This window comes from Apaloderma vittatum, unplaced genomic scaffold (assembly GCF_000703405.1).
Source record: "Apaloderma vittatum isolate BGI_N311 unplaced genomic scaffold, ASM70340v1 scaffold4518, whole genome shotgun sequence".
Lineage (NCBI taxonomy): Eukaryota > Metazoa > Chordata > Aves > Trogoniformes > Trogonidae > Apaloderma > Apaloderma vittatum.
Window position 1 is genome coordinate 1,154 of NW_009732246.1, and position 24,490 is coordinate 25,643.

Here is a 24,490-nt window from a genome sequence, read left to right on the forward strand (position 1 = left end):
GAAAGGTACATGAACACCTGCTGGATTTTTGATAGCTCTCATAAATTATCAGCTGGGAAGTAATTTCCAAGGTGTCAGCAGCATACTGTGCTAATGTATTTGCCAGTCTGTGGGATAGATTTACTATCTTGTATTTTGAACTTGTCTCAGCATCCTTTGCCAAATGCAATTGATATTTGTCGGGAAAAGGATGTTTAAAAAGCACACAAAAAAGAATCAGCATACCCCTTTGACTTGAGAAGCATCTGTAGCAAGGCGAGTTAGCAGAACACCAACAGCATTTTTCTGATCATCATACCATCCCATCTCCTGCAAGAAAAGACACTAATTCTTGTTTCAAAAAGTTTACATGTCCTTATTATATTCCATATTTATCAGGTTTACTAATAAAATACACAAATATTTCCATCGGCACATGTGGAAATGGAAGCACAAGTCATGGTGGCCATTTGCAATATACTTCCTCTGTAGTCAGCATCTTCCAAGTAACTGAAAAAGCTTAAAAAGTATTATTACTTTGTGCACATCTAACTGTTCACAATCAAAGTGTTATTAGCTATGATGTTCTTCTAATGTGCCTATTTAGAAACTTTTATTATAAACCCCTTTTACTCAATCCTTCCTTAGGCCTGAAGAGGTTAACTATTCTCTTTTTACAAAGAATTATCTATTCCATTAACTATAGAAGAATAACTGTTCATCCATATTTGTACACAGAGAAAGGAAGTGAGGCCTTTTTACCTCCAAAGGCTATGGCGGTGGGGTTTTTTAGCCACTAATTTTCCCTTTCCTAGTCACTTTCAGATGTTTTTGCGACAGACACACCCCAGTGGGTGTGTGAAGTGCCAAGTTATGCGTTCTCAAAAATTCCAGTGCAAGTAGCATGAAATTGCACAAATTAATAGGAAGGGTTTAATATGAGAAACTTTATTCTTCTCATTGGTAGTTCTTGATGCAATACATTAATTTGATTTTTTTTCTTTCAGTAAAAACATTATCAGATTGTCTATTTGCTATGGATTGCAGTATGTAGATTTAATACTAAATAACTAAACAGATTAGACTTAAATCTATACATTACATACATGCATTGTGACCACCTAAGCAAAGGGAGATTTAAATTTTTGGTCATCTTTAGAATCATGGAATAGTTTCAGCTGTAAGAGACCTTTGTCCCAGCCCTACCAACGCACAGACAGCTGCAAACTGTGAGTGTATAAACATGCCAGAAGAATGCACATTTTCAGTGACACTCCTTCAAAATTAGAATATTTTCAGTGGCAGCACTGAGCCAAATTACACATTGATTAGGAGATTCTGAGAGACGTTGTACTTTTTCCTAACCTCATGGTATAAGAGACATGTTATTGTTTTCTTTTCTCTAGACCACACAATTAAAATCCAATGTGTACCTTGTAAGAGCCTGCAAAAGCCATCTGGCTCTCATGATACCCCAGCTGCATAATTCATACCTGCTGAAGTAATGCTCTGAAGGACAAAGAGCGCAGCCTCATCGTTAATATTTCCCCGGACTTCCCAAACATGAACCCCTGGGGGAGGAAAAAAAGTCACATTTTCTCATATGATGCTTTAGCTCTCACCACAAAACTGATGACACCAAAAAGTCTCCTACAACCCTCTGTGCATATGTAAGTCTTGATAAAAATGACATTCACATTCCTGGAACCTGAAATTAATTTTTCCCACAGAAACACAAAGAAGTATGCAGAGAAGGCAGAAGCTTCTTGCAATGCCTTATTTGTATGCCCCCAGCAGCACTAAAGATAAATCAACCTATCTTGCCATTGGCCTCCCTACCCTGACTGGTAACAGGGCCGTGCCCTGACAGAGGTTGTACCAATAGATTTCAGGATATGGATGCCAATGCATGGTAACTGTTTCCTGAAAGCTGTGGAGGAGTCATAAGAGGACAGCAAATGATGAAGTTTGCTTGACATGATAAAAACCACTCTCTACTATGGAAAGAGTCTATTTTATACTTACTTTGGCAGAAGCCTATAGACTGTCAATGAGAAATGGCCTTGATTTTGTTTTTTAAGGCCAGATGCTCAACTTCGATTTCAATCATGCTGAACTCACATTGCCTTCAGTGGCTTGTTTAAATCAACAGCAAAGTCGGATGTATTTCTTTAAGTAAACACATCCATAAATCCCATATATCTCAGGAAGAACCCTGGCACTTCTGTCTGTTTTCCTAAGTTCTAATCGGCATTTTGTTTCTCAGACTGCATTGATATGAGTTATACCTGCAGCCTGCCGGGGAGTTAAGAACTTCCAACATTTCAGTGAAGCGACACTTACTTGGATTATGTATGCTGCTAAGGTAATCACTCCAAGCAAAAGAAACATTAAAGAAAGCACCAAAGTGTTTTTACTCCTCTTTTGTGTATCTGTTTCTTGAAAAGCCTGTGCAAGAAAACACACAAAAATGAATATATAGACAAGTGCCAGTTACATAAACCAGCCTTCATCTCAAGAAGCTTGTCTACTTTGATTTCTCTTAGCAGCTCTTCCAGATCCTGAAATCAGTCTGCAGTCAACTTTCTGTTGAGGGCCAGAAGACAGTCCAGCTTTTCATGTACCTACATCTTGCTGATTTGTTCCCGCACATCAAACTATTGTTCCTTCTTTCCTCTTCTAGCCAGAGAAGTGGGCTCTGCTTCTAGATAGTCGCCTCATCAGCATTTTTCCATTTTTCACTGGATCCATTTATAGAAGTGAATCCTACCCAGAGTCTTAGAGAGGGAGAACTGCTGGGCACAAGGGAGCCTCACAATGGCAATGTCCATTTGTGAAAAAACTCCTGACTTACCCCAATGATTTTTCCAAATATAACAGCAAATGCAGGATGGACCCCACCTATGATGGCAGCAGCAATCACTCCAAACAGTATATACAGCCACTCAGGTTTGTTCAGAGCCAGGATTCTTGAGTAAGACACAGCAGGCAGATTTTCGTCCTATGGGAAAGGGAAAGATGTAAGTTTTCCTTGGAAAGTTGCAGAATGCAAAATTCCCCAGACAGTGGGAATTCATCTGAGTAGTGAACTGCCTTGGTAAACTTCTGAAAGCCCTCTCTATGCACTCTGAGTGAGCAAACAGGTTGGACATCTGCAGCTTTGCCGTTTCATATGCCAGAACTTCAGCTGTACTGTAAAAGTTTGGAGGCAAAAAACCCTCCCCAAAAACAACAACAAAAAAAACAACAAAAGGCTAAGTCATGAGGAGAAAAGGCCAGGACAGTTCATTGAAAGTCAGAAAGGAGTGGTCACCATGAATGGCAACTAACACTTGAATCTTTATAAAGAACTGCAAGTGTCACTGTTCAGAGCACAGAAAACATCCCTTTGGTTCAGTTAAATGCTAGCGGGCTGGCAGGAACACAATTGGGTAGAGAAATCATCTTTCTCTTTCGCAAGCTATATCCTATGCATCATTACCAAAAGCATGAAAGAAGCATACGTCACAGTCAGTTAGCCCACATCTTCTTTGAAAGTACAAAAAATGCCCTGTTCTGCTTTACTTATTTATTCAAGTGCCTATGCTTCCACAGGAGGAGTTCTCGAAAAGCAGAAAATGAAAATATTGGAAACGAGACAAAAATATTAGGCAGGATTACAAGAAAATTGCTCTTGCTTCCTGACTATTTTATCCAATGTTTCAGATGCTGAATGGGGGTGGCAAAGCCTCAACAATAAAAGTGGGCTGAGCTTTCTGAAATAATTACAACCACTGGATGCTTGATTTCTTAATTTTTTGTGAATGTTGAAGCCTTGAGCACAAACACCCACTACTTCCTCTGAGGTCTTTAAGCAGTATTAATACAAAGACCAACTTTTCAAGTTGCATGTTTCTTTTTGTAATAACAGAAATGGATTCAGCTCCTTCACACTATTTGAAATATGTATTATCCAGAAGATTTGTTTAATGAGAAGAAATATAGATAGATATAAATTACATTCAGGCTTCCATAAGTATTTTAACTAATCAGACGCTGTACTACAGATGAAATCTTCACTTCCACAGATTTAAAGGGATCCATAGTCTTACTTTGGAATTTGTTTCTCCTCTTCAAGGGTCCTGAAGTCAGGTAAAAAAATTCAAATCAAACAAAACAAAAACACACCAAATGACTCTTCTAACACATCTCATGCAAAAAAAAAAAAAAAAGTTGTAGTTCAAGCAATACAAAATAGGAAAAAAATTTTCAGCTGAGCTGCCTACCTGAAGTCCATTAGAAACCTGCCCCTGTTGATTACCATGACAGAGAGAGAGAGAATAATGGTTCTTTTGTTTAGCATACACTTCAAAATGGGAGAGTTTTGATGTATTTTTTCATCTGACATAAATGTAATGTGATATTGTGAAGTGCCATAAAACTTAGTATGCACATGTTATCCACCAGCATTTGCAATAGTGAGTACTAGGAAGTAAAGAATCCTACAAAGAAGCTCTCACAACTTATTTTAATTAGATAGAATTAAAATATTAGTAACACTGAAATAATACACTTAATTTTATGAGGCATGACCAACTGTTACCAAGTCAATAGTGTTAAAATTAAGTATTTTGTAGAAGGTACACAATTCTCCCTATATGCCTAGGGTAAATAGTCATCCTGGTGAGTAGTGATTTTAGAGGCACCAGAGTAAAGTTTGCACGTACTTTGTGTTTATGCTTATATGTTATCACTAAACTTCTAAACTAAAGGTTTAATACCAACCTCCAGTTCTTTTTTTTTCTTTTTTTCACATGACTTTTTCTTAGAAGAATACTTCTTGCTCTTGTATCTGCTGGATCTTCTTCGAATGCTACCTCTCCCAGAGATCACGGATTTTTCAGAATGATCTAGAAGGGTCAGATCCTTCACAAGATCATTTCTGTTGTTTTCCTCATATTCCTCAGCGTCTGTGTCTTCATATTCTTCTGATGTCCCATCATCTTGAACATTATTGCCATGACCCTAGTGACAATTCAGGATATACAGTCACAAAGTCTTCTAAGCAAGGAGAAGGAAGAGTAATTTTTTTTTTCTTGCGAGTCCTGCTGTTTCACTTATGTGATCATTGTTGCCTGTAAGTCACATGTATTTCAGTCTGTAATGGCAGAGCAGCAGACTATGGGGTCCCGATCTTCCCCCACCTCTTTTGTCTTTTTCTTTAAGTAGTCTACGTAATCCACCCAGAATATAACAATTCTATGGTTATATCATAACTACATAGTCTGTAGTTTGAAGAGGAGGAAGCTAAGGGGAGACTTTATCACTCTCTACAACTACCTGAAAGGACATTGTAGAGAGGTTGGTGCTGGTTTCTTCTCACAGGTAATTGGTAGTAGAACTAGAGGGAATGGCCACAAGCTGCAACAGGGTAGATTTAGGCTGGATGGGAGGAAAAAGGTTTCCACAGAAATATTAGGCACTGGAATGGGCTGCCCAGGGAGGTGGTTGAATCACCATCCCTGGAGGTGTTTAATGGTCGTTTAGATGTAGTGTTGGGGGTTATGGTTTAGGGGTGGACTCTGTAGAGTAGGGTTATAGGTTGGACTTATGATCCCAAGGGTCTTTTCCAACCTGAATGTTTCTATAACTTCAACTATAACTGCAACTAGCATGTTTTTGACATATTGGACTATGTAAGTGTGAAACATTTTTGCAGGTAAAACCCCCAGGAATTCCAAGCTTGTGTCCATTCACAGACTGGAGTGACTGAGCAGCTGCCAGCAGGAACTACAGAGAGAAAGTGACTCCACATCCAGCATCTCACAACCTTGCAAAATGGAGCAACAACATGACTACATTTTCCCTTACCTGCTGCATTACAAGAGAGTAGTAGACTCCCTTCTGCAACATGAGTTCACTGTGTGTTCCTTGTTCAACCACGACACCGTTCTCAAATGCGGCGATAGTGTCAGCAGTCCTGATGGTAGAGAGTCTGTGGGCAATCACAAGAGTCGTACGTCCAGCCCGGGCCTTATGAAAAAGCAACAAAAGCAATTAACGTTAAGACGTTCAAGACAACAGTGCAGAAACAAAATGAAGTTATTTTAGGCATTTATACCATAAGCCCAAACGTTACAGATAATTTATTCTTCTAAAAGAAAAAAACTTTTTTTCCTTGGTTTCGTGTCTCTTGTTTAACAGTTTAAGAACAATTTCACATGCCTAATTCTGGCAGAGAAAACCACATTAATCTTATTAGACACACAATGCAGATATTAAAGGTTTTAATTAAGGTTATTTGACTTTTTACCAAACTTGAATGGTTTGAGTTACAGTTGCCTGTAATGTTTTTCCATGTGTGCACACACAGGAGGAAAATGCAGCGAGAACAGTTAGATCTTTCTCAAAATAAATCTAGGATAGCTAGTATACAGAGAAAGGATATTTTCCTGACACAAAGTCCATGCATATTTTTGAAAGTGGAACATTAGCACAGCCCTGACAAGACTTAGCAGGAAAGTATAGAGGAATGGGACACATCTGGGGTCAGAAATGAGTTTTAATTGATCCCTAGACTTTTGAAATAAGTTAAATCCCAAGTCAAGGCCCTGCTTTGATTTGGCAGGGAGAGGTGCTGAAGCCTCAGTCTGCAGGTTACATGCTCCATCCCTGTCCAGATCCCACATGCAGACTAGGGGCATGCAGCAAACGAGGACTTGCCAGCTGGCAGCTGCTGGAGAGGGTGATTTCCCTCCTCATTGATGCCTGGAGCAGACAGTGGCTTGGGGGTAGTGGTTGAAATCCAACAGGACCTCATGCAACAAGTAAGTTCTGCCTGCTACAGAAGTTGTACGTCAGATAGGCACAGGAATGGGGTGTGGAGATGATGAGGACAGTTTCAGTAGATGAATATTTCCATGGGGATTTGGATTCTTCTCCTACACCTGCCATCAAGTTCTCACAGGAGATCTGTCTCAGTGTGGTTTTCATTCCTGTGCCCTAGAACGCAGAGGTGCAGAGACTTCAACACTACAGCTGGGAGCTGTGATTAGAACAAGTAAAACATTCTAAAAGATGTAAAGTTATCTGAAAAACAGCAGACTCTCTGCATGTGACTGCTCAGAAACGGTATGCATTTGTGAGGTTAATTTCTCTGCTCATCAGTTGAGAAAATAATGGACAACACTAGCACCACTTTTCCATGCAGAAGTGTTGGGAAGAAGTTTATAAATCCCATGAGGGGACTACAGTGATGGACATGAAAAAAAGCTGTGAAGAGATGACTGAGTTAGAATTCAGAGCTCATTTTTATGTGTTCTGGGAGCATGCTGAAGTATGAGGAAAGGTATATAAAACAATTCTCTTAACTGAGTGTTGTCCCTCTATGTTACAGACTCAATGAAGCAATGAACTTCTAAAAAAGGTTAGAATTTGATCATGGTATTAAAGAACATGCAGATTAAAGCTAAACTATGGCTGAAGCGGCAATCTTTTAGTACTTAAATACACAGCAATAGTGTCATTTATATACAAATTAGATTAAAATTATTTTTTGCATCCACATATTATTTCAATATTAATAATATCAGTATAGTCATGTGAACATAACCAACAGCTGCATTTTACCTCAGATTTAAACAGACTGGCTGTGAAGGCAGTAAATTCTGTATTTCCCTTGCGCCACACTGGCAACTCATATCTGTGCATAACTACTGAAATGAAAAGCAGGATTTTTCACTTAGCTTTTAAAAAAAATACATAAAAATAATTATTAGATAAATGAAAAGACACTCCAGCCCAACTAGAAAGTTTTAATTTAATCAAAGCCTGTAAGCTCCACTGCATTTTGATGGAAACTGCTGACAAGGGATGGCTTTAAGGAAGGGGCAGTGAGCTGATGGGACTGGTACTAGCACTGAGAGCTCCGATCTGCAGTAGTGCTCACGTTAGAGCTGTAAGGTTGATCAAAAACACAAAGGAGACTCAGTGTTTTTATCTGTCTCTGCTTTCATTCTGTGATTTGCATTGAGTCTCCGTGAAGAAAGAATATGGCTAAATCCCAAGAGCTTTCTGAAATTCCTGAAGAAACTGTTCAATGAAGAATAAATGCTAGGAATGTTATACTATCTATTTCTCTTAACCTACCTGAAAAGATATCCAGTTCTCATACCTTGCCTTGAAAAAATGCCATCCACATTTCACCAGCCAGTGAACAACTGTGATTTGAGGAAGGAAGTGCAGGTGACCTAAGTTACAGTTACACTACTGTAAATGTCTCAGTAGTTAGTATATAATGCTAAAACTCCCAAATGGACATGATTCTTAAGTAACATTTTGATCATTTAAACTCCCTGTTAAAATACTGAAATTGAAATATCTATCCAAATTTTCTTTTCCAGTATTCCTGATGCCAGGGGAAACCTGCATTGAAAAATGTATGCTAAATTTTCTTAAGTGCTGTTGCACCATTTCATAGAGACTGGTAGTTTCAATAGTAGGACTCCTACCTTATCAAGAGCTGCTTGCACTATGGATTCACTCTGAGTATCTAGTGCAGATGTAGCTTCATCCAAAAGAAGAATCTTGGGATTTCTTGCTAGGGCACGGGCAATAGCTATTCGCTGCTTCTGTCCTCCGCTCAGTTGAGCTCCTCTTTCCCCCACTAGGGTGTTAAACTTCTGAGAAAGAAGAAAACAAAACAGAAGTTGTGGGACATCTCAAATGAAATCCTCACTTCTCTGTGCTACCGTAAGTACTCAGCTTCTAGACAAGACGTAGATTTATCTGGCTGACTTGAACATGGGCAGAGCAAACATGTAATTCTATCCATCCATCTAGCCTTTAGCAAAGCCCTTCTACCCCCATTACATATTTCACATGCCTAACTTTGTTTTTTACAGTATTGTTCTTTACTGCTTGCTCAGAGAGTGCTGCAAACCCTGTATTTTCTCACAACAAGGCTATAAAAGGAATTTATTTAGCTAGGACTGCCAACTTTTCCAACAGGGTTGGAATCACAGGGACCCACTAGGACCTGTAACATTGCCTCCTCTGAACCCGAGACACTCCCCTTGGAACCACAGCGTAGTTCCTATTACATCATTCACTCTAAAGCAGGAAGTCTCAAAGTCCACTGTAATTTTTTTACTTTATCGATGTTTAAGAGTAAACATGAAGAGTAAAAATAACTTCCTGAGAGGTAGGAACCTTGGAACATATTGACACACTAGAAATGAAACCTGCTTGATGGATGGGGACCGAGTTCTCTGAGGTAGTAGAAGAATTTGAAATCAAGTCACAGATGGGCCCTTTTTCCCACACCTTTTTAACTGCAAGAGTAAAACAAAGGACATATCCATTCCTGAGGATGTGCTTTGAATGACTGATCTCGCTTTCTTTCTCCATCCTGAAAGGAGTAAAGCACAGACTGCTAGGAGAGGGCTCAAAGCTGTGAATCTCAGGCAGAGGGACAGCTGAAGCTCCCAGCTTCTAAAAACAGCCTTGGTTCAGAGCATACTTGTTTACTTCCATCTCCCATTTCCTACTGAACGTGCAGACCACTCCTAAAAAAAGGTTTTGGATTTCTGGATCTTCTCTTTAAAAGCCCAACTCTTCCCATACTTTGTGAGATGGGTAGGGATGGTGATACAGCTGTGAACTTCCCTTCTTGTGAGTTAAGACCTTGATATTTTTTCCAGACTTCGGCACAATCAGACAAAGGCACAACATCTAGCCTAGAAAGTCCCTGAACTGAAAGCTGCTGGAGGCTATAAGACTGTTTTGGGAAGTTTTAGTACAACTTGAATTCCCATGTTCTCTCTTCTGGAAACAGGACACCAGCCTAGAGTGGGCTTTTTGCTCTTACACTCAAAAGAAGTTCATGAACTCACATCAGGCAGTCTAGATATGAAGTCAAAAGCATTGGCTTCCTTGGCTGCTTGCTCAATTTCAGCATCAGAAACATCTTCTCGGCCATAGCGAATGTTCTCAGCTATTGTTGTTGCAAACAAAACAGGCTCTTGGCTCACAATACCTATATTTTCTCGTAGCCACTTTATGTTAAGTGTCCGAATGTCTTGACCATCTAAAGTAATCTGAGAAGAAAAGTGTATGTCTAAGAAGTTGAGGAAATGCATTCTGTTCATAATAAATCAATTATTATTACTTAAGTATCAGCTAAAAGGACAAAAGAGAAAAATCATTGTCTTTAGTACAAAACTATGTTGGGGGAGAAGTTACAAGTGCAGTTTTTCCATCCACTGCACAAGTTAGAAAATGGCAAGGAGCACATAAACAGAGAATACATGACTTGGTTTTTTGTTTATTTGCTTCCCCCCCTCGCCCAGTAACCATCCTGTTCAAGCTGGCCTAGGCTTTTCCAGCTTCCCGCATAGTTTTTACCCTGTTCTCATGCTCCTGTGCCAACTTGCTGCCCTCACAGTTGTGGCTACCCAATTGCCACTGTGGCTATGTGCTTTATACCATATCACAGAAATATTCCAAAACAACTCAAAAGGAAAGAAAAGTTATTTTAACCTAGATAATTTGCAATGTGATCCTATCGACACTGACATTAGTACAGGGGAGGAACAGCAAAGTGAGGCATGGGGGCAGGACAGAAGAGTCACAGAAATAGTAAGTTTAAGAAAGCTGTGTTGATAATAAATAGCTGCCTTGATAAACAGTAAACTATTGTTACATAATATAGTATTTGAAATTCTTACCTAGTTGCAACTAGCAGTAATAACTGCTAAGTGACATTCTTCAAATATTAAGTATAAAAATAAAGTTTTCCTTAAAAATATATTATTTACTTTTCTCCTTTTTTTTCCCTTTGAAAGTTTCTTATGAGAAGAATTTATCATTTACTGACCAGATACAGATATAGTTTTTAGTGGTAGAACAGACATGTAACTTGTAACGACGGAAACTTTTGCTATAGGTTAGCAGATATAAAAAAAGTGATACAAGTAAACAACCATTTAAAATAGGAAAACTCTTTTTAGGTTTTAATTTACGTTCTATGAAAAGGAAGGAAAATACAGCAGCACTGTTTATAGAACCTTAAAATTGTTGATGAAAATAATCTTAAATTGAGATCTTGCATCTAATTCAAATTGTGGTATTTACTATTTCTCTTATACTACTGGAAGTAGTACAAGGAAGTTAAGTCAACAAGAGAAGACAGCTAATTTGAAATTTGAATTGTGGAAATACTGAACTATGCAGAGATATGCTCAAATTAAATAAAAAATAAAAATACAAATGAAGGTTCAGTCAACATGAAAACTCATGCTTATCTTAATAGCTCTCAGATTTTACAGTTCCCTTGCAGACACTCACTTCTCCCTGGACAGGATCGTAGAATCTCTGCAGCAATTGAATAGTAGTGCTTTTTCCACAGCCACTGGCACCAACTAAAGCAATGGTCTTCCCGGTTTGAACTTTCAAGTTCAGACCTTTGAGGATCTGGGAAAAAATAAATACGCTATGTCTTAGTTTGAGAAGCTTGGTTAAAGAACAGTCTGTCAAGGTAACCATAGCAATAATGAAGGCAGTAGTAAGGGTGCAGTCGGAAGTTGTGGCGTTATCAGTAAGTTAAGTGTACCCGGAAATATTCTGGGGCACTTATTGGAAAGAGCCTGCATCTACACTTGTGAAATGTATTAGCCTTTGAAACAGGGTGTCTACATGCAACCTGTTTTTTTGGGAATGGTCCCTGGATCCTTCTGGCTACCACACTAAGCCTGGGAATTATTTGAGAAGATTGATAACTGGAACAGTCCAAATTCATGCCAAGAAACATTTTGAGAGTTCCCTTGCATAGACCATTGCATTCCAGTGCTGGGAAAATTCCCCAGCACACTCAAATCAACTAATATGGACACAGCCAGTGTACTCTAAACTCGATAGCTAATTTTCTTCAATCTGTGTGATCTGGTTAGCAGGCTTAGGGTCTTACATTCTCTTACTGTCCTGTTTTCCAATGCTTAAACAATGGCATAACATTTAGTTATGGAATCTCATAGAAAAATATTTCTAAGGTGCTAAACAGTATTGCCAAGAAACAATCATGCTTTCTTTTATTATTAGAATATAGATGGCTATTTTGACAAGGTAACTGCTAGAAAGCCCTTAATAAATCCCAATCCTTATTGTTAACAGCCTCAGCAACCTGGGGAGTGGTTACAGATTAATGATATCTTTGTTACTATTTTCATATTTAGGAACATTTTACCTCAAAAGCTGTCCATGTCATATAAAGTAATGCTGTGTAGTTGCCAAAATACTTGGCTGCTATGGGAACTCCTCTTGTTTATACCAGGCTGATTTATAATTTTGCCTACACATGTTTTTGCAATGAGAGATTAAAATAATTGCAATATTGCTCTCCTCTCCCTGTGTTATATCCAGAAGGTTTTCTGTCTCCAAGAAGCTGATATCCTGGTGCCTGCATTATCAAGTAAGAACTATATTTCGGATACCGTAATTTCTCCAGATGCAAATAGCCAAAACCACTTAATAGGATATTTCTAATTCTCTTTTACCAGGCAAGGTGTTGTCAAGATTAAAACTGACACTAACTAGACTCATTAGATCTCTTTGGTTTGGTTTAGCCTAGACAGAGTAGATTACACTGTGTTGCATCAATTGGTTGAGAGACTGTGATAACTTCTGCACATTCTTGCTGATTCCTTTTTTCCCTACTAAATAACATTGATACTCCTATTAGGGAGAGCTGCTGACTCCGTAGATTTGGGAAGGATGACAAAATATTTCTTATTTCCCTTCCATTTGGCGTGCAGACCCATAAACATAGCTCATAAGCCTAAATAACATTTTTAGGAAGAAGGATGAAGAGTTGGTCTGTCACTTCTGATTTCTGAGCCAAAAGAAAGATGATGCATTGCACTGACTTTAGTCAGGCAGAAAGCCTAGCTCAGGGTCTGCCCTTCAGCAGCCCCAGTGCCCTGGAAACAGATTCAGTGCACAATGAGACAGACCTCAGCTGACAGGTGCAAAAACCCGTCTGAAGAAATAGCCACAGTGACATGAACTCCCCCATTCTCATGCCGTAATTGGCATGTCCACCTCTTAACTGTTGACATTTGAAATCTCTATTTCTACCTTTTTCTTTATCAACAGCAGCAAATCCCTTTTCCTTTCACCTTTGTCAATGTCTTCAAAAGGTTATAAATTATGGAATATGTTAAAGAGATCAAAACACCTCAATCACCACAAAAGCAGACCACAATGACAGTATAAATAGCACTGCAAAACACAGTTACTAAGGGAAGTTCAACTGGCAAAGAATAAGGACTTCTGTTTATTGAATAGCAATTGTAACATTTACCCAAAAATAACATTGGACTTCCAAATGTATATTTAAGATTATATGTTTCAATTAATTTGATGGCATATTGTTGTAAAGCCTATCTCACAGGTCATTTTTTCACATGGGATACCACAGCAACTCAAACGAAGCAAAGGACTGGAAAGAGCAAGTTTCTGGTTTAACTATGTAAGGTCTGTAAATTTTAATGACAGATTTTGAAAAAAAATCTTATTTGGTTTACCAGAGCTCTTGTTCACACAAAGTCAGACTAGAAGCAACACTTATCCTTCTTATCTTTGCCCAGCAGAGAAGAACAGTGAGCAGATAGTGGCAGTAGATCCAGAACTTTCCCTTTGGACATTATTTTTTTCCCCAGTAGTGCACCATCTTCCAAGATAGGAATGCATTTTACATTCAACAACAAAATTAAGATTAGAGAAGTAACGTTGACATAATATATGGAACTTCATTTCTGTAGATTAACCTAAAATGAACACTTACTTGAATATCAGGTCTGGATGGGTAGCTGAAATGGATGTTCCTGAATTCAATTTCTCCTATGAGCTTGTCTGGTTTATAGCCTCCCTTAGAACTGCTGTCTATGAGCCGTTTCTGGAGAGGTTTTGAACATAGGTTGCTGGTTATTACACGTTTGGAACTTCTATTTCAGCTGGATACATTGTTCTCTCTTTTATTTTCTCATCTGTTGGTTTACACTGTAGTGCACCACTTTAGAGCTGCTGCATTTTACTTGCAAGATGCTGAATGCAGGGGAACATTTGTGAATTCTGCTTTGGCAAATACAGCATGTTTTTCAAATGCAACAAAATCCACCACAGAAAATCTGTAATCGCAGAACTTAATTGTACTAACTTGCAGCCAAAACATGACCCTCAGTTATCCATACAGGAGAGTTTTATACTCACATCAAGAACAACGTAGCCATTTCTGCATGAACTTTCTATCCTCCTTGTTTAAAATATTTTATGTACACAGGTATCCAATTGTCACATAACACAGTGAGACCAAGGTAATAACAATGTGGAAACCCTTTTTCATGGTATCAGCAGCACTGCAGCTTTTCACCTTATTATAGCTTTCAATAGCACTACTAATCCCCTCCTCATCAACTCTCTCTCCCACCCCAAAAACTCAACCCCAGCTCAACTGAAATTGTGCATACATACATAAAAAAATATAAAAATAGTTTAGTGCCTTACTACTTCCCTGCTAGAACTGCAAGTCTAATATTAGAGAAAGACCTCATTCATAAATCTAATATACACAACAGGTTTCCCAGCATTTGTTGTAACAGAGACAGCTTTCTTGATATGAATGGAAATATTATAGGTTTCAGTGATAAGCATCTATAGAGTTTATTGTTTATGGGCTTTTAAGCATTTTTGTTAAACCTCTTCAGAAAAATTAAAGGGAAGGAGAATTCAGTCTATTTAAAAGGCTTATTTCTATTTAGATACTTACTTTATTTATAATCTGATATACTTCATAGGCAGCCCCACGAGCATTGGCCACACTCTCCAGATTGGGAGCTGCCTGGCCCAGGGAGAAGGCTCCAATAAGCACAGAAAAGAACACCTGTGGGAGATGGAGCGAAGCATCACAGTTAACAGTGATTGTAGAATCACCAGTGCCTGGCTGCTAAATGCCCAAGTCTTTCTAGCACAACCTTTCCAGGAAAATTAAAGCAAAAGGTGTATTTCCCAGTCGCTCCTGTCCACTCCCTGTTTTCCTGGGGTGAATGGCAACTGCTGATACATGCTATTGCACAAACTGCTTTGCTTTTTGATGTTCCTGCAATTTCTATAACTTACAAATAGAACAAACACCTTTCCAGATGTTCCCAAAGTGAAGAGGCTTGCAAAATTTAAGACAGATTTTCTAAACTGAAATCTCATCTATGGTACCAACACACCATTACCTTGACATGCTGTGAGGAACTATACCTGAGGACTCAGGACATCAAAAGTCACCCGAGTGTGAAAGTCAAACATGCAGCCAAATTTTTGAATGTTGTTGGCAGTCCGTATTACTTACATATTATGTATTACTACATATCGCTCCATAACCACCAGCTCTATGTTGTTCATCCTGCCCTACAGCAGGGTGCAAAACTAGTGAGAACAGTGAAGATACTTTGCCTCTACATTGACTACAGTGGGAATTCCAGGTGTCCTGTTCAAACTTGCTATATCAAAAGCTAGGTGAGTGCCTTCCTTTCAGTTCTTTTACACCGAGAGAGTCTCCAACAGCTGATTTAGCAAGCACTTGGCAGAAAACAGAATTATATACACCACTAACATAACTATTCTCTTGAAATTACAGAACATTTTTCAAAGCTTCATTGCTGTACTCACAATTAACACATCGCCAATGTTATATTCTTCCTCATCCGTGAGCTTGGTTCCATACCAAAATCCCAGTGCATAGGATCCAAAGATAAGAAATTGTGAAACACCAAGAGATGTGTTGGTGGTAATAGACTTTTTCATTCCAACTCTTCTAGCCATCTCTAAGTTAGCATCATATCTGAAATTTGATAAAGAAACTGTTAATTTGACAGGTACCACATTTTATTCTGATTGATATTTCTCAGTGTCTTTTTTTTAATTAAAAGGATTTTTGCCATAAAACAATTAAAGTCTCACAAAGAAAATACCTTTTTTAATTTTTTTTTTAACCAGAAAAACGATTAGGGATATAATTCTTTTGAATAAGTCTGCTCCGACATATACTGGCAACACCATCCTGCTGCTGCGGAAGACTTATTTAGAAAACTGTTGAGTAGCATGACTTCATTATCATGATACCACTTGAGCCATTTGTTTTCATTAGCCCTGACAGAAAACCTTGAGAAAGCCATCATTCAAGAGCTGTGCAGGAGTCACAATCTATGGCTTGCAAAATGGCCCAGTCAGTTTTTGGTAGCAGTCTCTGTGTCCCTAGTAGAACATATTCATAGGAGAGCCACCAGTTCCATGGGTTTTGTTACATTAAATGGAGTTAGAGCTGTCAGAGAGGCTGATAGGTCAACTCAGAAAGAAAGCAAAGGCATTACTGGCATGGAGTTACCCAGCTGTCAGTTATTTTGTCTATAGACCTCAAAAAAGAAAAAAAGAAAATAAAGTCTCTTGAAGCAGCTTTTACCTTTGGATTTTCAACACTAGTGTTTGCAAGGACCAGAAAGAAGATGGCAAGAAGGGAGACAGCTGATCTAGGCCATCTTAAGGCTTTTTTGTCTTTACTGTGTAAGCAGAAAGGGTCTTAATATTGTCACAACCTAACGATATACACCAGTCCTGTAAGACAGTCATAGCTCAGCCCTTGGAAACAGAAAAATGCAGGAGCAGGCTGTAGGACCCTGAGCTAGAGCTAGCATCACACAAGACCAGGGCAAACACGAGAGCTGAAAAAGACAGAAGAGGCTCATGGATCATATGGATGAGGTCTCCTGGTTTGCCTTTCCCAAATGTGTGGTAGTGGCAATTCCTTGTACTTGTATACTGAATGCTATTGTTTGTGCTTGTTATCTGATTACATACGTAAATAAATGTGTGGTCAGCCATATCCATCTCACCTTCAACATACAACTGGGGTCAACACTCTGTTAGGTCAACTAAAAGTATTATTTGCAAATCATTAAAGTGGTAAATGCCAGTGACACTCTTATTTAAGGCAGTTATCCAGCAAAGCTTAAATATAAGCTCATTAGTCAAAGATCAAATGGCAGGGCACATGTTCTACAAGCTAAGCAACAAATCGCATTCATTACTGAATTTGACTACAAGGTAAAGATAACCTTCCCACCACTTTCACTTTCAATTCAACTCCAGAACTCAGTCAGAGGAGAAATTTGAGTCTACGCTGCAGTAATAAGTATTCACCAATTAGGTCTTTTTACACATCTTTTTTTTGAGGTGAGCTGTTCACTTGCAGAGGGATAAAATGACACCAAGGAGAATCTCATTCCTCTGCCCCTTGAACAGCACCCACCACAACCACAAACTCAATCCACAGCCAAACTCCTTTTCTGTATTTTATATATAATTATTTCCAAAACTTACTTTGCTAATGCCTTCTGCTGTCCATTGAAAGCCACAACAGTCCTGATTGCCATTAAAACTTCTTCTGCCACAGCTCCTGCTTGGGCATAAGCAGACAGCTCTTTAGAAGTAAGGGATGCCAGGAGCTGCAAATTTGAAAAATAGATGTTACTGCAGCCTGTAGAAAGAATATCTACACTGTATTTGCAAATAAAAACAATTAAAATTCAAGGCACAAGACGATTTTTTTTTTTTTAGGAAAGAAGGGGTCATCTTTTTTCTGTGCCCTAAACTTCCCCCAAATCCAACCCATTCTCTGATTGTGTCCTCACTAAAGTGAAAAAGAAGAGCTTCATGGCTGATCCTCCCAAGCTGAGGGTAGCCTGTGAACTTCACTGTGATGTGTGTGGGGTCAGGGAGGTGGGCTGGAGCCGCTCTGGGAATGTCCGAGGTTGTTTAGAAATTAGAGAACCGCTAAATGTTGAAGTGAGAAAGGTAGTTACGCTACAGCTTCTAACATCCTTCCTAGCTTATTTGAAATGATTCAAGTAGAAAAAAATCCTAGTATTTTATATAAGTAACCACTCACAAATACAAGCCATACCCATTAACATGGATAAAACACATCACAGGGGAAAATGTTTTCATATCTGAAATGGAAACCCCTCCAGATATCTCATTATCACTCCAGTCTGCAGCAGCTGCATATATGTCCTAGGGTCTACTCTGTACATAGCATGAAACTTGGTAAATTATTTGAAAGACACGTGGCATTGTATGTGCATAGACTGAAAGAGCTGAAAGTTTTGCACTTGTGTTAAGATGGAAGAGTGAGGGTCACAAGCATGTGCCTGGGCTTCCTCAGTGCTCTGCACAAGGAGATTCTGGTGTGAGGAAGATGCTCCAATGAAGATAATCCTCTGCCAACACGGCATGATGACAGAAGGAATATAACTTACAGCTACATGCTTGGGAAGCCAGAAAAAAGCTACAGGAAGAACAGAAATTACACAGTAAGCATGGGGCCAACCTCCCACCCTAGAAATCACTCCAGGTTTCTCCCATTCTCTCCCTTTTTCTTGTGCATAAGTGTCAATGTTTTTCTGATTTGCTTTGCTTATTAATTCCCACACACTTACAGTTGACCAAACTGCTGCTGATGCAGCAAGCAGAGGGCTGACTGACAAAACCACCAGTGTCAGCTTCCACCCGTGGATGAATCCTATAATAATCCCTGCCAGAAATGTGGCAAGAAACTGCACAAATATACAGATCTTGTCTCCGATGCCTTCATGGATGGTGTTGATGTCACTTTAAATAATAATAACAATAAAAAAAAAAGATTTGTTAGCTTTGAATGTCTTTCACTCTAACTCCCTCCCTCTCCATTTCATGGTGTGTGGCCCTAACGTCAGGAGCTTTGCCATTTCCTAACTGGTACAGTGAAATTTCTAACCACAGCTACTGAACGATACCATTAGTCTCTTGTGTGGCCAAAACATGGCAGAAACATACTATTTTGTAGGACTAATTTTCTGCATTTTCTGACAGTCTCTGCTGTTTCTATGCCCTTCACTAGGTCACAAATGACCTAGTTTCCTTATGCAGCATCCAAATGGAGCAATACAAGTAAACAGCCAAACAGCCTCCTCACCTCCTGTCACCATCTCTAAATAATTCAAAAAAAATTCCTGCTGCTCATCTCTGATGTATTTTATCTTCTTAAGTTTGGCTACAGGCTCAGATCAAGTGTTATCTCCATTTTATCAGAAAAAACATTAATTGGAAGAATCTCTGTTTTTCATAGAGTTTTCTTTCCACTCAGCACATACAGATATTAGAGCCGAGAGGGGTTTCACTGAAGCTTCTCTTATGTCTTTCAGGACACAGCTCTGTCCAAAACTATCAAAATCGAGGAAAAAAAAAAATCTATATTGATGCATCAGAAAAAAATTTAAGTTGATGCTTATAGTCCCTTTACATCTTGGTGCATACAGTCCTCATTCCCAAGTCTATAGAAAAGCTCCAAAGACTTGAACTGACTGGACAGAGTCCAGCCCAAGATCTGGCGTGTAAAGGCAAACTCATTTCCACTCAGAGATTTCAGTGTTTGTAAACCAGCTGGAGACAGCAGAGCTATTTATCTAGTACTGCCTGTCACATACTTCATGGACATTAGAGAGGCAATGTTAGGCATTTTACAACAAAAATTCTTCCACTGGTTCTATCACAAAAACTGCACAAGTGAACCTGTAATGAATTCCTCCTTCAGAGCTGTAATATTTCACATTTCAGATTTAGGTGGGCTTGTCTGTTTGTTTTTTTTTTTTGGCGAGGGGAGAGGTTTCTTCTTTTCTTTTTTAAACTCTCTATATGCTCCTCAGTAGGAGATAAATGCCTGTTTTCTTTTAAGTATCATACTTAGTGGCGTAAAAAATGAACAGAGCCCTCACTCTGTCAGCCTGGTGTTCAGCGTTCCTATCTGGGTGGTATCAAACCAAGCCATCTCCTGATGGAGCACTGCAAAAAAGAACTTCTGCCGAATCCTTGCTGTCTGCCTTGTCGCAGCAATCAAAAACGTCCACACTTGGATAGTGCTCAGGATCAGCACGGCAAAACCAATTCCCACGTAGTAGTAAGCAAATCTGCAATAAGGGAACAAAAGACCATATGACCCAACTGCACCTAGTGAGAGAAGTCAGACACGAAAAGCAACAATTAGCCTTCATCTACCCCATCAAAGTAAATACTGAAGCCTGTGATACATTATTGGGAAGCCTTTTTTGAGAAGACAAACATTTGACTTCTGCTCAAAGGGATAACATAGGAAAAGAAAATCCTCCAATACTCTGTTAATGGAATAGCTATAAAGATTCTTACCTTGTCATTTCACCTTCTATATCTATGGGGGAAAGGAAAAAAAAAGTAGTAATATTAGTGAAATTATTAAATGTAGAAGATAAATCACAGCAGTCTAAGGTCATGAGTTTGGGAATGTTTTGTATTTTGCAGGTGGGGCTTTGTAAAACAAAATCATTTGCTTTTAAGGAATGTCTGCTAATTAATGTTTCATAACTGATGATACAGCAGGTGGTGATTCCCCCTTATTATGTCAAAATTGAACTCATAAAGAGTGCATCCAAAGCACTGCTTTTGTCTCAATGTAGCCATTAAAGATTGATTAAAACTACTGGGTCATTTGTAGCAGGATTCATTGTTATATATTTGTTTAGATATGCACCAGTGCATAGTCTGGGGGGGAAAAAAAACCCATACAAATTTATCCTCTGTAACAAAACATAACTGTTACGTAGAGAAGTCTAATTTTTTACCTATTGACTTATTAGTCACTCCACTTTGCACAAAGCTGTCTGTCATCTGTCCAAAGACAATGATCATAAGCGGCAATCCAGTACCGTTTGCAGCAGCTGCGATCACACCAACTGCCATCAAAAGGACATCCACCCAATCAGCATAGCAAAACTATGTGAGCATTAAAAAAGAAAAAAACACAACAAAAACACACACAAACAAGACTGAAGTTATTCTTGATAGTTCATGCATTTATCAGACTCAGAGAACACGCTTTGTTTTTATCTGCCTAGTCTAAGTAGCAACAATGCTCGAAGTGCAGATTTTTGTAAGAGGTTCCATATCTCCTTAAACTGGTACTCATTAAGATTGCTAAGAGAATGGAAAAAGCCCTAGAGTGTATGTCCTACATGTTTCTAAGTGATGACCTTCTCTGTACAACATATTGTATTTTGTGTTTCAGGAAATTACATATTCACCGAGATAATGCCTTTGATATGTAAACAAGAGTCAGTTATTCACCAGCACCTGGGTTATATCTCCCCGCACAAAATGTTTGCAGAGAGATTATATCTTAAGGCTTGGCTACCTTTGAACGTTTGTTCGGTTTAAAGGATGTGAATTTAAACATGCCGCATCTAGTTCTGGATGTGGTTAATCTGAAATCAGAACATTTTATTCCCGACTGTCCTAATCCTCTTCCAAAGTGTCAATGGACATGGAATAAAGCAGAGAAGAATAAAATTCGTCTTGGTCCAGAAAAAAAACCAAGTCCATGTGGGAACAGCTGTTGTATAGAAAACCAATACAAAATTATACCACTGATTCTCTTGGAGAGTAGACCCCTCAGATGCCAAATACAGAATAAATCCTTTATAAATAGGACCAAGGCAGGGGCCTGTGCATTATATATGTCCCAGATCAGCCTCAGCAGGGGTGAGCTTCATCCTTCAGCAGCACTAAGGTTGAACTGCTGTCCAGGCTACCCTACAGGCCAAATTTTAAAGAGGTCTAGCATCCATAGGTCTCAGGCTTCTTCTCTGGTTTTTGACTGCCTATTAGTTGCAATTCATAAACAACTCACAATGACAGCTAAAGAAAATATAAAGCAGATCATCAAGGCAGGCACTAACCAGTTCAAAAATGCCAACCATCCGTTTCTTCGGCTTGTCTGTTTTTTTCCTAGAGGAACATGCAAAAGACTGTTGAGTTTTTTCAAGCAAAGCCATATGAAACTATTTCCCCTCCCCCATACAACAGTGGCCAATGAGCTAAGCTCAAAGAATACCTACTTTTTTAAGTTGGGCTGTAACTGGTCACTCAGTTCAAGATTTTCATGTTGGAAACAAGGGTTGTGATACTCTTCTCTTGCAGATGCTGCGAAATAAAACCAATTTTTTTCTTTAATTATTAATTTATGTTTTTGTGTACCAATTTCTTGCAACTTTCACTTTGACTTTTCTTGCATTTAAAGCCTGAAGACTAGTTTTCCTCATGTTCTTGGAACGGCCTAGTAAAGTTTTCTTGAATTTTCCTTTCTCTTCAATTTATCTCCTCTACTCCTCAGAAAAGCTTCCAGCTGCACTTCCAAGATGGAAACAAACTTCATTTTTACATTTAAAATAGATTTATACGGAAAGGCTATCAAAGACTAAAAGCAAGAATTAATTAATTCTGCAAATACCTCCACAAGTGAATGCAGATCATAGAATGGCCTAGGCTGAGGGGGACCTTAGAGATCATTTAATCCAACCTCCCTGTCATGGGCAGGGACACCTCTCAACTAGATCAGGCAACACATGGGGACCAAACGGGGATGAGGAGAAGCCCTACTGAATTAAGTGAAATTGCTTATAGTGAAGGTTGTAATTGCTGCAAGTAACATGAAATAGATGCAAATTAACCTGGAGAATCATGTCTTTGCCTGTAATAACTACCTTAATTTTTTTCTTTTTATTGCAGCCGTTGCCACACGTCTAACTTCTTTTGCTAGGGGCTTTAGAAATCTGTACAAAAGAGGAATCCTATCCCAGAAGGCTTATGATTCTAAATGCATAAAGTAAGATATAATAAATGAAAGAAGAAATTGATGAGTAACCACAGTAGGGAGCCAGCAGTGAATTGCTTGGGGAGAAAAGGTCTCCACACAGCAGCCACTCCCAATTTACATTTACCTTAACTACTGACTCACAGCAAATAGAACTTTTCACACACTGCTTCTAATGCCAGTAAATCTATAAAGACAGGTTTAGACAATCGCTGGAGGATAATAATGTGTTTCCACCTTACTGAGCTTATTTCAGGAGCATTTTCATGCCTAGACTAGGACACACCTAAACAGTTTTACTCATGTAAGTAAATTTTGTTGAATTTGGTGGAATGATTCATGCATCAAGGTTTTCTAGGTGGTGGCTTTAGTTCACTGAAAAATCACTGTGTTATCTGCTATAAAACCACTATGGCAATCAGTAAAGACTTATACTGCACCTTCAGAATCAGAGCTGTGTAATATATTCCTCAAATGTACACGTAGTTTTCATGTCTGTGGCTTACCAGAATTGGACAGGTCCATTTCAGGGGGATTTTCAAAGTTCTCCATTATTGGTCTTTGTGGTACGCTTATTAGATGAAGTCACAGTAATCAAAACCTACATTAAAAAAGGGCAACAAAACACTTAGACATAGTAGACGCTTATACAGACGTTCACACTAAAATATTTGTGGATTTTCCCGCGGTCTCAACATTGCTCTACTTAAATATAATGACTAAAGAAAAATATATGTAACAGTGTGATAAAGAACTACTTGTAATGAGATAAAGAACAGTGCAAAATATTACAGTGAAAACTAATTCAGTAGTTTTAGCAGTCTTTTATGCTAAGTCCCTAGATCATTCATATACAAGTCATTGGGGATTGTCTGTTACAGAATAAAGGATTTCCCTCTATATCTTATGTTTGATTAAACTTATTGAACAGTTGTAAACCAATTTGCTATAGAACAGATTTCTCTATATATCTTATGTCTGATTAAAACTTTTTGAACAATTATAAAAGATGTGTTATAGAACAGATTTCCCTCTATATCTTATGTTGATTAAAACTTACTGAACAGTTGTAAAATGATCATGATTATAGCAACATAGATATCCTATGCATTATGCTGTGCACCAACTAAGCAGGACTTAGAGGCACTAAATAGCTGATACTCCAAGTTTCTCTAAGATTTCCTTCCTGGTGTATCACATATACAGGTTTAAAAACGAAAATTAAAAAAAAACCCCACAAACCACACATGAATTTGATGATGCAGGCTAAAAATACTAATGGTAACAAAATGCATAATCAACCTGATGTTAAAAATAAATAAATGCATTTTTTTAAACACCCTTTCGGATAGATTTCTGGCTGTTCCATCCCCTGTATTATTTTAGCTCACCTGTACAATAATCAACATGATATTAAAAAAAAAAAAAATAATTTTTTATAATTTTTTAAAACATCCTTTTGGATAGATTTCTGGCTGTTCCACCCCCCTCATGTTGTTTCAGCTCACTTGTACAATAATCGGCCTGATATTAAAAAAAAATTTTTTTTAAACATCCTTTTGGATAGATTTGTGGCTGTTCCACCCGTCACGTTATTTCAGCTCCCCTGCACAATAATCGACATGATATTAAAAAAAACAGAAAAAGAAATAATTTTTTTTAAACATCCTTTTGGATAAATTTCTGGCTGTTCCATCCCTCGTGTTATTTCAGCTCACCTCTACAATAATCGACCTGATATTAAAAAAAAATAAAAATAATCTTTTTCAAACA

At 38.4% G+C, this 24,490-nt stretch overlaps 1 protein-coding gene across 1 annotated transcript; it reads right to left on the bottom strand.

Annotated features, from left to right (window-relative positions):
• Nucleotides 1–225: 225 nt before the first annotated feature.
• On the bottom strand, nt 226–22,027 carry LOC104269834 (multidrug resistance protein 1-like; the record flags this gene model as incomplete). The annotated part of the gene is made up of 19 exons (XM_009875432.1): nt 21,963–22,027; nt 21,804–21,852; nt 20,691–20,841; nt 20,239–20,260; nt 19,812–20,003; nt 18,498–18,669; nt 17,380–17,504; nt 15,673–15,844; nt 14,780–14,893; nt 13,799–13,909; nt 11,305–11,430; nt 9,852–10,055; nt 8,469–8,639; nt 5,830–5,991; nt 4,744–4,983; nt 2,834–2,980; nt 2,323–2,427; nt 1,473–1,550; nt 226–309 (listed from the first exon to the last, which is right to left on the bottom strand). Coding segments are annotated over exons 2-19 (2,397 nt in total), but the record flags the coding sequence as incomplete, so codon positions are not given.
• Nucleotides 22,028–24,490: the final 2,463 nt, after the last annotated feature.